Source organism: Haliaeetus albicilla, chromosome 8, assembly GCF_947461875.1.
Source record: "Haliaeetus albicilla chromosome 8, bHalAlb1.1, whole genome shotgun sequence".
Taxonomy (NCBI): domain Eukaryota; kingdom Metazoa; phylum Chordata; class Aves; order Accipitriformes; family Accipitridae; genus Haliaeetus; species Haliaeetus albicilla.
The window spans coordinates 10,772,524-10,786,095 of record NC_091490.1 but is presented as its reverse complement, the minus strand read 5'-3'; the positions used below and the strand labels follow the sequence as shown (position 1 = coordinate 10,786,095).

At 59.5% G+C, this 13,572-nt stretch overlaps 1 protein-coding gene across 1 annotated transcript; it reads left to right on the top strand.

Annotated features, from left to right (window-relative positions):
* The first annotated feature begins 159 nt into the window (after positions 1–159).
* LURAP1 (leucine rich adaptor protein 1) lies at positions 160–7,169 on the top strand. The gene is made up of 2 exons (XM_069788832.1): positions 160–425; positions 4,419–7,169. The coding sequence occupies exons 1-2, from the start codon at positions 234–236 to the stop codon at positions 5,106–5,108; spliced, it is 882 nt and encodes a 293-aa protein (XP_069644933.1). The 5' UTR covers positions 160–233; the 3' UTR covers positions 5,109–7,169.
* The last annotated feature ends 6,403 nt before the right edge of the window (positions 7,170–13,572 follow it).

The window sequence follows — 13,572 nt, the reverse complement described above, 5'->3', positions numbered from 1 at the left end:
GCCCCGGGCTCCGCCCCACCCCCGGCGCCGCTCTGCGCTCCCCGGCGGACCTCGCTGGTGCGGAACCCGGCCCCGCCCCGCCCCTATCCCCCGCAGCCGGGAGCGGGGTGCGGGCAGGTGGAGGCGGGGGGCGGGGCTCGGGGCGGGGCCGGCGCGGCGGGGCGGGGCCGGCGCTCGGTCCGGGGTGACAGCGCGGCCGCCGCCCCGCGCGGCGCCGCCGCCGCCCCACCCGCATGGAGGGCGGCGGGGAGGCGCTGCCCGCCGACCTGCGGGAGCTGGTCACCAAGGTGGGACGGCGGCCGCCCGCCGGGCTGCTGCGGGGGCTGCGGGCCGAGACCGCCCCCGCACCGCCGGCACCGCCGGCACTGGCCCGCGGCGCCCGACCGCCGCTCGCCGACCGCCTCCGGGCGCTCCGTCTCGAGCTGGTGAGTCCCGCGGCACCGGGGGCACTGCCTGTCACACCCTCCACCCCCCCCCCCGGTAACTGCCCTCCCCGGGGCAACTGCCCCCCGCCCCCGGGAACTGCCTGCCACCCCCCCGGTAACAGCCCCGCGCTCGTTCTGCATTTTGGGGACCCTACCCCCCCCCTTTTTCTGTCTCCTGTATAGGTTAACAGCCCGCAGCTCATACCTCCCCCCTACCCCCCCGGTCTTTCTCTGTCCCCCGGCCCACGCAGCATCCCCCCCCCGGGCTCCCGCGGACCCCTCTGCCCCCCTCCATCCTGCCCCCCTCACCCCAGGCACCCCCCAGGCGCTAGCTCCGGAGGGGACCGGAGTGTCCCGGGGATCAGGATTTAGGGCAGGGACCTTCGCCAAGGGCATGGTGGCGGGTGTCGTCCCCGTCGTGTCCCCCCCCGTCACGGATGTCACCCCCTGGGTGACAAGGCACAAGCATCGCTGGGAGCTTTCCCAGGGTTTGCTTCCTGCTGGGGCTTCTCTGGTGGCTAGTAAAGGGTTGGGCTCCCGTGGCAGCCTCTCCCGGGGACTGTGGGAGTGCCGGTGGCAGCTTTCTCGCCTCCCTCCTTCCGTGGAGGGAGCAAATACCGGCGATGCCTGCGCCTCTGGGAAACGTGGCGAGATTGGGCAATGGGTTCAAGTGCTGCTGGGGGAAGGGACTCTCCCACGCACACACAGCGAGCAGGAGGGAATGAGCATCGTTTCCATAGGGAAACAGGCTAAATACGCCGGCATCCCTGCCTGCCACCCGGGGGGCTGGGGACCCACCCAGCCTGAGCCCTCCGCACCCACACTTTGGCCAAATCGGTATTCCCCATCGGTGTAAAAGCTTTCATCCTCCCTCTGCTTTCATCCTCCCTCCGCGCTGGCTTCCAGGCTGCACTCTGACCAGAGGAGAAAGGTCTGCAGGCCCTGGGTTGCTCAGAGGAGGAGGAGGAGGAGGAGGAAGGAGCGGTGGTGTTTGCTCTGCCCAGGTGCAGGCAGGGTCAGCCCACGGTCTGCAAGGCCTGGCTTTGGCCGTGTGTTATTAACCTCGGCTCGGAAAGGTTTTTCTTTTCTCTGTCCTGGCTCTTCTCAGCAGCCAGTGAAGAAGCGGGGACAGCTCACACCCAGGTCAGCAGCCTGGGAATGGCACCTGGGTGCCCAAAACCCAGCGCAGGGCTCCTCCCCCCATCTCCCCATCCCCATGAACAGGAACAAAAATCTGTCCCCCTCCCCAGCAGAGACTAGCAAACCCAGTGCTCAGAGGAGAAGCTGGCCTAGGAGTGGGCGGTGGGAGGAGAAGACGGCAAATTCCCACTCTCACCTGGTCCAAGGAGGATGTTTTATCCCTGGGGCTAGACGTCTCGAAGGGAGATGGTGCCTGCAGGTTTTGTGCGCACTGGGGAGGGGAGCGGGACTGTATCCCTCCCAGGGGATGCTCTCCCCGCTTTCCCTGCCCCTAGAGAATATGGGGAGGAGCATGGTGTTCCCTCCACCTCTGCTGGCCCATGAGGTCCCCTTTGAAAGAGGGGGGGACATTTCTGGATGTGGGGGAGGATAGCGTTGTGGGATGCATGCGAGGAAACTGAGGCACGGAGCAGTGCAGGGTGTCACATGCTGGAGCAGGGATCCAGGCTGGTCTCCTCTGCCCCCTGCCACGTACTCAGGACCGCAGTTACCTTCCTTCCCTCTGGATGCTGCTCCTGCCCTGGGTCTGGATGCCGGTGGGCACCATGCAGGAAGCACTGTGCGGGCTTTGGGATGGGTACAGGATCAGTGCGGTGTACCCATTGCCGCATCTGGGGGAATTGTCGTGGTTTAACCCCAGCCAGCACCTAAGCACCATGCAGCCGCTCACTCACTCCCCCCCCACCCAGTGGGATGGGGGAGAAAATCGGGAAAAGAAGTAAAACTCCTGGGTTGAGATAAGAACGTTTAATAGAACAGAAAAGAAGAAACTAATAATGATAAAGATAACACTAATAAAATGACAACAGTAGTAATAAAAGGATTGGAATGTACAAATGATGCGCAGGGCAATTGCTCACCACCCGTCGACCGACACCCAGCCAGTCCCCGAGTGGCGAATCCCTGTCCCCCCCTTCCCAGTTCCTAAACTAGATGGGACGTCCCATGGTATGGAATACACTGTTGGCCAGTTTGGGTCGGGTGCCCTGGCTGGGCATGAGAAGCTGAAAAATCCTTGACTTAGTCTAAACACTACTGAGCAACAACTGAAAACATCAGTGTTATCAACATTCTTCACATACTGAACTCAAAACACAGCACTGTACCAGCTACTAGGAAGACAGTTAACTCTATCCCAGCTGAAACCAGTACAGGAATATAGAGAGCAGCTGGACCTAGGTCTCCTCCCGTGCTAACCTTGACTTGCTGGATAGGGTTCTTTTTGGGGTGCAACACGGGGGGTCAGGCTGGCCTGAAATAGCAGCAAATTGACAGCCAACACTTTCCAGCAAACAATATGGAAAGCGAGGAGTGTTTTCCCACCGTATGCTCTTGGGGTGGCTCCCCTGGCATCTCTGACAGCCACAGTTGCATGAGGCAGAGAAAAATGGGGAACCTTCATTGGGGCTTCCCAGCCTTCCTCCTCCCGCATCTTCTCCCTGCCAAAGCCAGATGCTTTAGCTGCGCGTGCAGAAAAGTCCATTGTAGGCAGTTTTTGAAATAACTTGCCTAGAAAGGAAGTTTCTGCACTTCGAAGCTGGCTCCTGCCCCAATCTGGGCACATCACTGCTATTTTTTATTTAAATTCAGCTTGAGGAGCATGGAGAGGGGTTGAGAGGCTGGTGTCGGGTCTCTACAAATATTTGGCTGTTTTTTTTTTTTTTTTTTTTTTGTCCTCTGGACTGAGAGGCATCACGTGCCAAAACCCTGGCTGCAGTTTTCCCAGGCTCCTTCCTTGGATGCTTTTGTTGCTGCGCTTGCTGTGGGACCGGAGACAGGGGTCTCAAGAGACCGGCAGGTCACCCGTGGGCGGGCGGGTGACTCTGAGGATACTGGATGCTGGGGACCTGGTGCTGGGCTTAGCAATGATCCCGGGGGACCGTGTGGATTTCCATTGCAGCTTGCTGGTGCTGGTGCTGGGGTGTGTTTGTGAAGGAGCCCATGGGCATCCACAGATCCCAGGCTGTCTGTACCTGTCCCACAGTGGTTTTCTTTCCCTCTCCCCCCGCTGCCGTCTTATTCCCTTTCCTGGCAAAATATTTGCGTCCTGCGCAGGGGAAATCCAGTGGCTTTTGGCGGCCAGTATCATGCAGACAGGAATGTCTTGGCACGCAGGGCTTTCCGTTAGGAAAACAGATGTTTCTGCAGCAACTGAAGTTTTGCAAAGAGCTTCCCCCGGGGCTCAGAGGGGCAGGAGTCGGCAAGGCGAGTGGTGTGATCAGCGAAGCCTGTCCCTCACACCCTCCTCCCCTGTTTTGGGAGTGATTTGGGTCTCAGGCTCCAAATCCTGCTCTGTCACATTGTCACCAGGCTTGGGTCAGACCCTAGAAGGGGGGAAGTAAATGCACGAAGGGACCTGGCCAAAACAGCCCAGAGAGGTGCTGATGGTCCAGCCAGACCCTTGCCCTGAGCGATGCCCCTGCCTGGTCCTCTTGCCCTGCCAGCAGCCTCCCAGGGCTTGGGGGATGCTCTGGGCTTAGACCTGCACCCAGTGCCTCCAGTTCCTTGCTTACCCCTATCCCCATAGGAGACAGTGACATAAGTGCCCTGGATTTATTTCCCCGAGTGCGTTGGTGGCCGGCGGGTGCCATAAGTTGTTGCTCCGTGATGGTCGTGTCCCCAGGTCTTGGACAGGGTCCCCTGGAAGGACTCCCTGCAGGGTGTTCCCCATGTCGTGCTGTTCATCAAGCAGCTTGGGAGACCTGCCAGGGTGTGCTGGGCCTGGCATCCCTCAGCCACCAGGGTCACCTCGGTTCCCCCCAAAAAACCCCGTGCTCTCTGTCTCCCTGCCAGGCTTATCTGCGAGCGGTGGACGTGAAGATCCTGCAGCAGCTGCTGGTGGTGAATGAGGGCATCGAGGCAGTGAAGTGGCTGCTGGAGGAGAGGAGCACGCTGACTAGCCGCTGCAGCAGCCTGGCCAGTAGCCAGTACAGCCTGGTGGAGAGCCAGGCGGCCTCGCGGCGGGGCAGCTGGGACAGCCTGCAGGACCCCAACGACAGGCTGGACAGCATCTCCGTCGGTAGCTACCTGGACACGTTGGCTGATGACATGGATGAGTATTCCCAAACTGCTGCCGAAACCGCCACCGCATCCACACCGGGCAGAGCCCTGCTCAGGGTGGAGCAGGATTGGGCCAGGATCGACCCCGAGAGGGGTCTTGCAAAGCAAGAGAAGGGCAAAGCGGAGCACGAGTGGCCCCACGTGGACCTCTCCCCACCTGGGCTGCCCCAGGATCACCGGTTTGCTAAGGAGCCCCAGGTGGCCAACGGGCATTTGGGCCAGCAGCCCTCCTCTCTGGAACCGGGCAGAGACAGCAAATTGCCATCGGGGGCTGGGGAGAGGCTAGGGAAAGGGAATCCGGGTGGGAAGGCTCGGAAAGCCGAGGCTGACTTCGAGAACTGCAAACTCAACAGCAAACTGCACCTGGAGTATGATGCCCACTGGCGCTGGCTCCAGTCTCAGGACGATGTGACGTTCTTGTAGCCCGTGGCTTTGCCTTCCCAGTCCAGCTCTCCCAACTGCCTGCTCTGCTTCACTTGTCTCCGCTTGGGAGAGTTGGGGTGGCTGGAGATGGGGGGACAAGCTGGCTTGGTGGTGTTGCACTGTTCCTCTGCCCCCTCGTCAGTGTTTGGTGATGCAGCCCTAAGGGATGGGGTGACTGCTCTGTGGCAAATTTCTGGGAGAGGTGGGATGAGGTGGGTCCCCGTAAATTTAATCCTTTGCTCTGGGGTGGTGCTTGCAGGTGGCTGGTCACTCCTCTGTTGTCCTTGATGTTGGTGGCGGGGAAGGGTTGGTGGGGAAACTTAGGACAGTGGGACTCCTGGGACCTCTCCAATCTAATCCTCAGCCTCCTGTGTCCAAAAACTGGGGACCCTTCCCCCAAATCAGCTACCCAGAGAGGACAGGAGATGGTCCCACGCATCCATAGCTCGGTGGCACCAGCATGCTCAGGGCAAGGTGCTGGGCAGGACCATCAGCAGGGCATCCTTGTTGGATGTGCTTATTTCCATCATTGTCTTCAAGGCCAGTGTCCATCCAGGGTAGAGTTGACCTGGGGCACTTGGGGCTTGGCCACAGCACGTGGTGGATGCTAAAACCACCTTCCCTGTGGGTGAAGCCCTGCCTGGTTTAAACGCCTCTGTGAAGCTGATCTGAAGTGTGATCAGGGGACTCACTGTAGCTGCTCCTGATGGGCTGGGGAGCCTTCGTCTGTGCCCTGCAGAGGAAGGATGATGGTGCAGACTTCCCTTCCCAATGTGATTACACGAGAAGGGCAAAGCACTGGGTGGGAGATGGAGATCCAGTTCTCCGAGTTTGTTTCCAGACTGTCTTCCACCTTGGGACCAGGTTCTGCAGAAACCCCAGGATGTGGCGGCATACGGGCAGCCTGGCGGAGCCTGTGGGGCTCAGACCCAGAAAGGCTCGTGCTTTCCCCCGACACAGTGTGATGGGGGTGGTGGCCGGGATTCTTCATCTGTGTGATGAATGGCACTGTGTCTCTGCCCCCTACCAGCAACCGGGAACATGAGGCTCCTCTGCTGGGGTGGATGTGCAGTGACCCTGCCCTGGAGACATCTTCTCTATCCTTTTAGCCTTGGCTTCTGCCTGTGCCTTTTACTGTCCACCCACCATGCCTCCCAGCACACTCCTCGCTGGCTTCTAGAGCATGGCTTGCAGCCGGAGCTGTGTGAGAGCTTGGGCAGGAACTGCTGCCTTCACCAGATGATGCAGGGAAGGACCTGAGCATCCCACAGCCCCCTGCTTCAAGGAGAGGGGCTTTTCCATGTGTGTGGACAAGCCTGGAGGATCCTGGCTTCCCAACCCATGGGTGCATCTGTCCTCGGCCAAGTGCTGCGACCGCTTTGCTCTTGCTGTGGCGGCTTTGCTCTTGCTGCGGTGCTGTTGTTCTCCTGCCTGCGTGGGTCGCAGCCTGGCTCTTTCCTTCCTGGGTTGGTGGGAATGGGGACAACATCTTCTGATGTCAATGGGAAGCCAAGAGAGAGGGAAGACCCGGCTGTGACTCTTTCTAGATGTGAGATGTGAGCTAGCCATGGGAAGGAAGGTGGTGTCAGGTGCACGACAGGTTCAGCTTTGTGTATCTAAAGCATTGCCTTCAGTGGAAACTACTCTCCGTGCCGAGACCTCCCGAGTACCCTCCCTTCCCCTGCAGATCCTCAGGGTTTCCCTGGATGGACATGGAGAGCAGGACAACGTCCCAAATTCCCACCTGCCGAGGACTTGGGGGAGTCCCAGCAAACCAGGACCAGGTTGCCCTATGCGAGCATCCCATCTGCCTGCCCCGGAGCAGCCGTGCTTGGCTTGCAGTCTCCTGTGAGCAGCTTGTGGTTCCCTGTGTAGCTCCGCCACTGCCGCTGAGCCACCATGTCCCCCAAGGCTGGCTGTCCCCTGCTTTCCTTCTAGCCCTGCATGCGATGAATCAGCGGAGGATCCCTGCGGGAGACAGGGTAAGTCCTCCAGCGCTGTTAAAATCATTCTCAACAAAATATAGCTGGCTTAATAAATGGTAGCGTTTCTCCCAGGCCACACTGTTGGTGCTTTGCCGAGCTTACAGGGGTTTCTAGGGGAAGGGGAGAGGCTCTGGGCTGAAATGCCCTGGAGCTGCTGGCAGCTCTGCGGGCAGGGCAGGTTTAGCCCCAGTCCTGAAACAGGCAGACCACGTGTCTGGGGATCTGTCCCTTCTGCCATCAGGGTGGTGACACATAAAAGTCACGCTTCCTGAAGCAGACGGGTACCAGAGCACGTCTGCCGGGAGCGAGGATGCTGGTGAGACTGGATCTCCAGGAGATGGGGCATACTGAGCTCAGCTGAACTATGTCTCCAACTACAAACAGCAGCTTGACCCTTCCTGCCCCAAATTTCCCAGGAAGATCTTTCTAGCTGTTTGCCAGCCCCGTTAGCTGTGCTGGGGTCTCAATTTGCTTCCCTTGGTCTGCAGCCCCAGCCTTGGCTCCTGTGGCCTCCTCCACCCAGGATGTGTGTGGGGGGTCTGGGTGTAGGACAGAGAATTCTCCAGCCCAGCCCGGGGCGGGAGCAGCCACAGCTCTGATTTTAGGCTGTTGGGATTTGCTCCTGGGTGGGTCCCTTTAAAACCACTGGAGCCGGTGCTCATGCAAACATCAGCCTTTCCAAAGCAAACGCAAGCAGGCTTATCCAGCCCTGCCATCCCAGCCTCAGCATCCGTTCCAGCTCCTGGCTTTGAAACCCTCAGGTTTTGCAGATGGAGAGGTGGATGCTGGAGCCATCAGGGCTCGGCAGGATTTCCCCGTTTGCTGCTGGGCTGAGATGAAAGATAAAATTAAAAAAATAATGAAGAAAACCTTAGAAACAATATGCCCAGCCCATTCCTCTTCCAAACCTAGACCCCAGTGGTCGAACAGCTCTGTATCGCCACAGATGAGCCTTTGCTGGGGCTCCCCTGGGCATGGACTCTTCAGTCTGGCTTACAGGAGCCTAAGTTGCCCATAGCCCCCAAATCTGGGTATCCCCCAAATCCCAGCCCTTGGACGTGGAGGGGTGGATGGGACCTCACAGTTTCCTGCCATTCCCTGCCCTGTCTCTGGGCTGCGTGGATGAGGGGTCACCCACCTCCAGGCTTTGCTCCGGCACATGCAGAGCCAACGTGTCCCAAACCCGCCCTTGGGAAACACCCTGGGGACCTCCATCTTGCTAAAAGGTGGGTGCAGCAGTGGGGTACAGAGCACCCATGGGTGGGAAACAGCCTGCAGTGCAGATCTGCAGCCTCTCTCCTCGCTGCTGCCCGGGAGGAGCGGTCTGCCTGGCCCTGCCTGCTGCTGCCCTTGGGCTGTTCTTGGGCTGTTCAGCGCTGGTATCAGGTAAGAAAAGCAGATAAAGCAGGCAGAATCCCAGCCGGTGCCAGAAAACGCCCACCTCTGTTACAATAAAAACACCAGCAAACCAATTTTTTCTTTTAAGATATACACAGAGATTAGGCTGTCTTAACGAGGAAGTAAAACACTTTAATAGCTCCCCTTGCTAGTTATTAAAAAGTCCCCTGGGCTTTCCCCTCCCTGCGTGCTGCTTGGCTCCAAAAGGGCCTGTCCCCTGAGCGCTGCAGCCATTTAAGCAATTTATGTTAGTTCCTGCGGGGAGGCAGCGTGAAAATAACCTTTTCCTGGGGAGGGGAAGAGGCTGGTCCCCATGATCGGAGGCGAGGTGGCATCCAGCCCCTCTGCCAACCACCGTGGCCTTTGGGCTGGCAGCCCTGTGGCCCCACAAAAACCCATGGGCTCGCTGGCGTGGGGTGCATCGCTGTGGGGTGTCCTGGGGAGCGGGTGCAGGGGACGTGCGGGTGCAAGTGCAGACTGCGGGGCCGGATCCTGGCACCCCCACCCTCCTCGGTGCTTTAGCAGGGGATGCTCCCTGTAGTTCCTTGTGCCATTCCCCGTGCATCGCTCAGGGGACAGATGCTGGGAGGCAAACTCCGAGCAGCTTGGGGCTGCTCTAAAACGGGGGCTGTGCACAAGCACCAGCTTGTCTCAGACCTCCCTGCCGTGGCCCTGCCTCTGGCACCCACTGCTCGGAGATGAAAAGATAAGAAAAGGTCCAGATGAAGCAAGTCTAACCCAGGACTGACGGCGTCCTGCCCGTCGGTTCCTCCAAGCTGAGCACGGGCTGCTTTGCAGTGTGAACTGCTTGAAAATCAAACCCCTCGAGAGAAAGTTTTCAGCCAGAGCAGTGCGATGAAGTGACCCGGTGACACCAGTGGTAGTGGGGGGGTGTCCCTCAGGCCACCCCAGTCCGTGGGGGAGCAGCGAGCCCACGCACCCCATGGTTCTCGTAACCTTTGCTGGGGAGCAGCACTGCGAGCAGAGCCCTGGGCTTGCGCTGCCTGACCCGTTGCAGGCAGCATGAGGCAGGAGAGGTCAATAAATGGGGCAGGAAGGGCTGGTCATGCCGTCAAGCCCTGCTCTCAGCCTGCTGTGTTTTGGCAGCCGGGATGGTCTCCTGGGAAAGGCTGAAGTGTTGGTGCCGGTCGGAGCAAAGCAGTGATCCCCAGGGAGAGCCTTGTGATGCCAAAACCACCTCCAGTTCAGGACAGCATTCAGTCCCGGTCCCAAGGGAGCTGGCATCCAACCTGGCCCCATCATCCAGCTCTCCTCCGGCCAGCACCTCTCACCCAGCCCGCTCCCCACACCCTGCCCAGGACCCCCCAGTATGGGGTTAAACCAGCCCAGCAGAGGGTTCTTGCGTCCTGCATTTCCAGCCGGTTTCCAGCTTTTCCTTCCCACTGGCTTAGGGTTACAGGTCTCCAAGGCAGGAACCTCCTACAGGTTTTGTGCAAAGAGGCAGCCGAGGAGCAGGGAGAGATGTCCCCCAGTGCCCATCTTCTAAGGAAAGGGATTGCAGCGTGTGCTCGACCTCTGTTACACACTGGAGAAGCCACACTGGGCTGGGGATGCTCCAACTGCCCAGGGCAGCTCAGGCACCAAGCAGGAGTCTCATGGTAATCTCCTGCCTCATCTCCATCTGTGGGACCCCCCGAGCTCCCCCCTGAGACTGCTCTTGGTGTCAGCGGCTGAGTGACCGGGAGGCTGGTGAATACGGGGACAAAGCTGGAGCGCGAGCCAGGAGCAAGCTGAGCCTTTGGGAAAGGCCTCCCCGGGCTGTTCCCTGCCCAGGCTGGCAGCGAGCCAGGCCTTTGCTTTGGAGACTAATCCTCCAGCTTTAGAGCTTCCCAGTGCTCCTTGGGAGTGAAAAACAAGCATGACGGCTTGGAGTCTCGTGGGTGTGTGTGCATGGGTAGGTGACGAGGACGGGCATGGGCTTGGGGATGCTGGGTGTCAAAAGGGAGTGGTGGCACAGCTCTCCCCTTCCTCCTTCCTGGGTGGTGGGCACCCACCCTAGACCATGAGGGTCCCAGAGGTGCCACCTTCTCCTTGCCACCGGTGTGACCCATCATTTGGTAAGAGTCCACCCCGCTTCCTACGCAGGGCTGGGACCTGAGGATGCCCCCGCTCAATGCCACCCCAGCGGTGAGACCAAAAGCTGTGTGTGCCCAGGACATGTGTGTGCTCCTGCTGCCACCTCCTGCCTGCCAGCTCTGCTTCGGTCCTCGGCAGGGAGAGGAAGAAAAATCTGAATTGGTCTCTGAGAAATTAATCTTCTTTCATCGTCTTAGCGCAGCCTGACCTAGAAGAACCACCCTGGTTTGTTTTTTTTTTTTTCCCATGGGGTGTTTAAAGGGAAAATTCCAGCAAATGTATTGCAAAGGGGCAACCTGCAGCAGGGGAAAGTGATGTAGGCAGGGTCTGAATGGTTTTAGGCAGGGTTTCCCATGCTACCCTCTCCTGCGAGACCCCCTGGTCCCGGGGCCCAGAGAAAATTGCATCTGCTGTGGGCAGTAAAACAGAAACAGTAAGAGGTTAAAAGACGTGTTGGCTTCCCCCTGGCAGGGTGCAGAGTCAGGGGGTCTTCTGGGTAGAGAGACATAAAAGCTCAGCTGCTTAAGGGAGAAATCGCATGGCAGCCAGGAGGGCAGCAGGGGAAGGCAGGGACGCTGCCTGGCCAGGACTGATGGCCTCGTGCAGCACGGCCACCTCTCAGGGGAATGTTGGGATATGTCCCCATTGGGAACACCAGTGGGGAAGGATGGGGAGCAGGACCAGAGGTGGATGTCCCCAAATGGGAGCAAAGCAGCTGCAGCACTTGCTGTCCTCCATGGATGGCCATGGTCCTGGGGGGGAACTAGGACCAGGGCTGGGTGGGGAGACAGCGCTGGCCACCAAGACAGGGACACTAGGTTGAATATGCCTCTGCCAGGCACCCGCTCTTGCCCCACCAAACCTCCTACTGCCTTGTTTCATATCCCTTTTCCCTAGTTCTCTTCATCTGCAGGGATGAAGCCTGGATGGCCCAAATGCCACCCCTGGCTTTGCGGGTGCAGCCTGAGTAAAGGAAACCAGCCACCCCAGCACTAAAACCACCTTGATAAAATGCTGAAGCTCAGGTCCCGGGAGTTGCATCCAAGCGTGGAGCTTCATCAGCCTTTAAAGCTCATCAGCTGCCCTGCAAAGGGCTCTGCTCCTGCACTGCAGGGCCAGGAGCACTCTGCTCCTTCCCCGCTCCCTCCCTGCCTCAGTTTCCCTCTTGTTAAAGGCAAGGGGGATTAGAAAAGAAGGAAACTCCCAGCCCTCCTCAGCCTCTCCCGCTCTTGGAGGCTTTTTTGTGGCTGTGCCGTGGGGCTGATTCCAGCTCCATGAGTCTCAGAGCAGAGCAGAGAGGCTGGGCAGCTGCTCTGGTGGTCATCCATGTGTCTCTGTACATCTGTCTGTCTGTCCTTTCCCAGCAGAGTGCTGTGACTGGGAGGGGCATGCAACGTTTGTGGCCCTCCAATGTCTTCTGCAAAGGGATTTTGAGGCCAGAACCAGCCCCAGCCAGGATCTGTGCCCTGGGAGAGAGGTGGGATGCTGGGAACCAAAGGGGTTTAAGGCAGTTTTTGGGCAGCTGCCCCCATTTTGGAGGCTCAGCCATGGGCCTCGGGGTGGGAGGGCACAGGCAGTGTGAGCAGTGAGGATTACAGCTGCTATAAAAAGCACCAGCATCTCTTGCCCCTGCTCCCTAAGGCGCTTACAGGAGGAAAGAGGGACTTAAAGAGCAACCTCCTGCACTGAAGAAATTCAGGGACTGGAGCAGTCAGAGCAGCCTGGCACCCTCTTGGCATCCCCCAAAACCTCCCCTGGGTAAAGCAGCCCTGGGCACCTCTTCCCATGGACTTTCCCCCTGGATCCCTGATGTTGGATGGCCAGAACCTCGTCCCCTGCTTGGAGGACGTGGGGGACAAGGAAAGGGCTGGGGGGACAGCCCAGCCTGGAGTGGGGGTCCTGGTGGGTGAGAAAAGCAGATGAGGTAGCTGCCCCATTTGTACCGGCCCCAAACAGCTCTACCCTCCCCAAATTAGGGGGAAGAGGAGGAAGGCAGATACCAGATGACGGCAGTGACGCAGTACAGGGTGATGTGAAGGAAGGTGGCGTGGGAAACTGCTGTTCTCTGCGGTTTTGCCCTGGTGTGTGGCAGGTTCCAGCAGGGTCAGTAGAGAAAGCAGCTACAGCCATGGGGTCCTGCACAGCTCCAGTGCCAGCCTGGTTCCTGGTGTTGACCAGGCGTGACCCTGCAGCTCATGGAGGCGGTCGGTGGTTCCCCCCACCTACACACCACCGTAATGTTACCGGGGGCTCGGTCGGTCCGGGGGCTGAACACAGCACCAGGATCCCTCCTTGCATCCCTGCAAAAGAGGGGCTTCCAAGGGGGGGTCCTGGCTCCAGGAGGCCGGGGAGGGGAGAGGGTCGTGGGTGCTTCCTTCTCCTTCCCAGCCTTGAGCAGCCCGGTGGGACCCGGTGCAGGCGGCCACAGGAGGGAGCTTGGCTCCTTCCTTCTCCTCCTGCTCGGAGGACAGTGGCCTGGGGTGGGTGACAGCCACCCTGGCCCTGGGTACGAGCTGCTGCTTGTCGCAGGAGCAGCTCCCCATGGTCAAACCACGCCATGTGGGACCCAAGGTGTCTTGGGAAGGGAGCAAGAACCCGGCTGGAGCGGAGGTGGCTGCCTCCATCCTCAGGGAAGGCTCCGTCTTACTTCCAGCTGCTGGTGGGCGATGGGTCCCTGATGCAGAATTGCTGCTGGGACTGTTGTCTGCAGCCACAGGGGGACCAGTCTTGCCCGGGTGAGTGGCATGTCCCCATGGCGGGTACTGGTCCCTTTGAGGGAGCATCTGTGCTGGACACATGGTCCCACCACCCCTCCGCAGAAGTGGCCGGGGGGACCTGCGTGAACCCGATGCCCAGCCTCTAGACATTGAAAGGGCAGGGAAGCAAGGATACCCCGCACCCCCCTGCCAATTTCCTGGCCTCCAGGAATCTGGACCTTCCCAGTTTCCCCAGCCCACAGCCAGCTCCGGCACTGCAGCCCCGCT

Coding starts and splice junctions, on each gene's coding strand:
- LURAP1 (XM_069788832.1), top strand. CDS start 234: ATGGAGGGCGGCGGGGAGGCGCTGCCCGCCGACCTGCGGGAGCTGGTC. Junction 426..4,418: donor GGGCGCTCCGTCTCGAGCTG/GTGAGTCCCGCG, acceptor TCTCCCTGCCAG/GCTTATCTGCGAGCGGTGGA.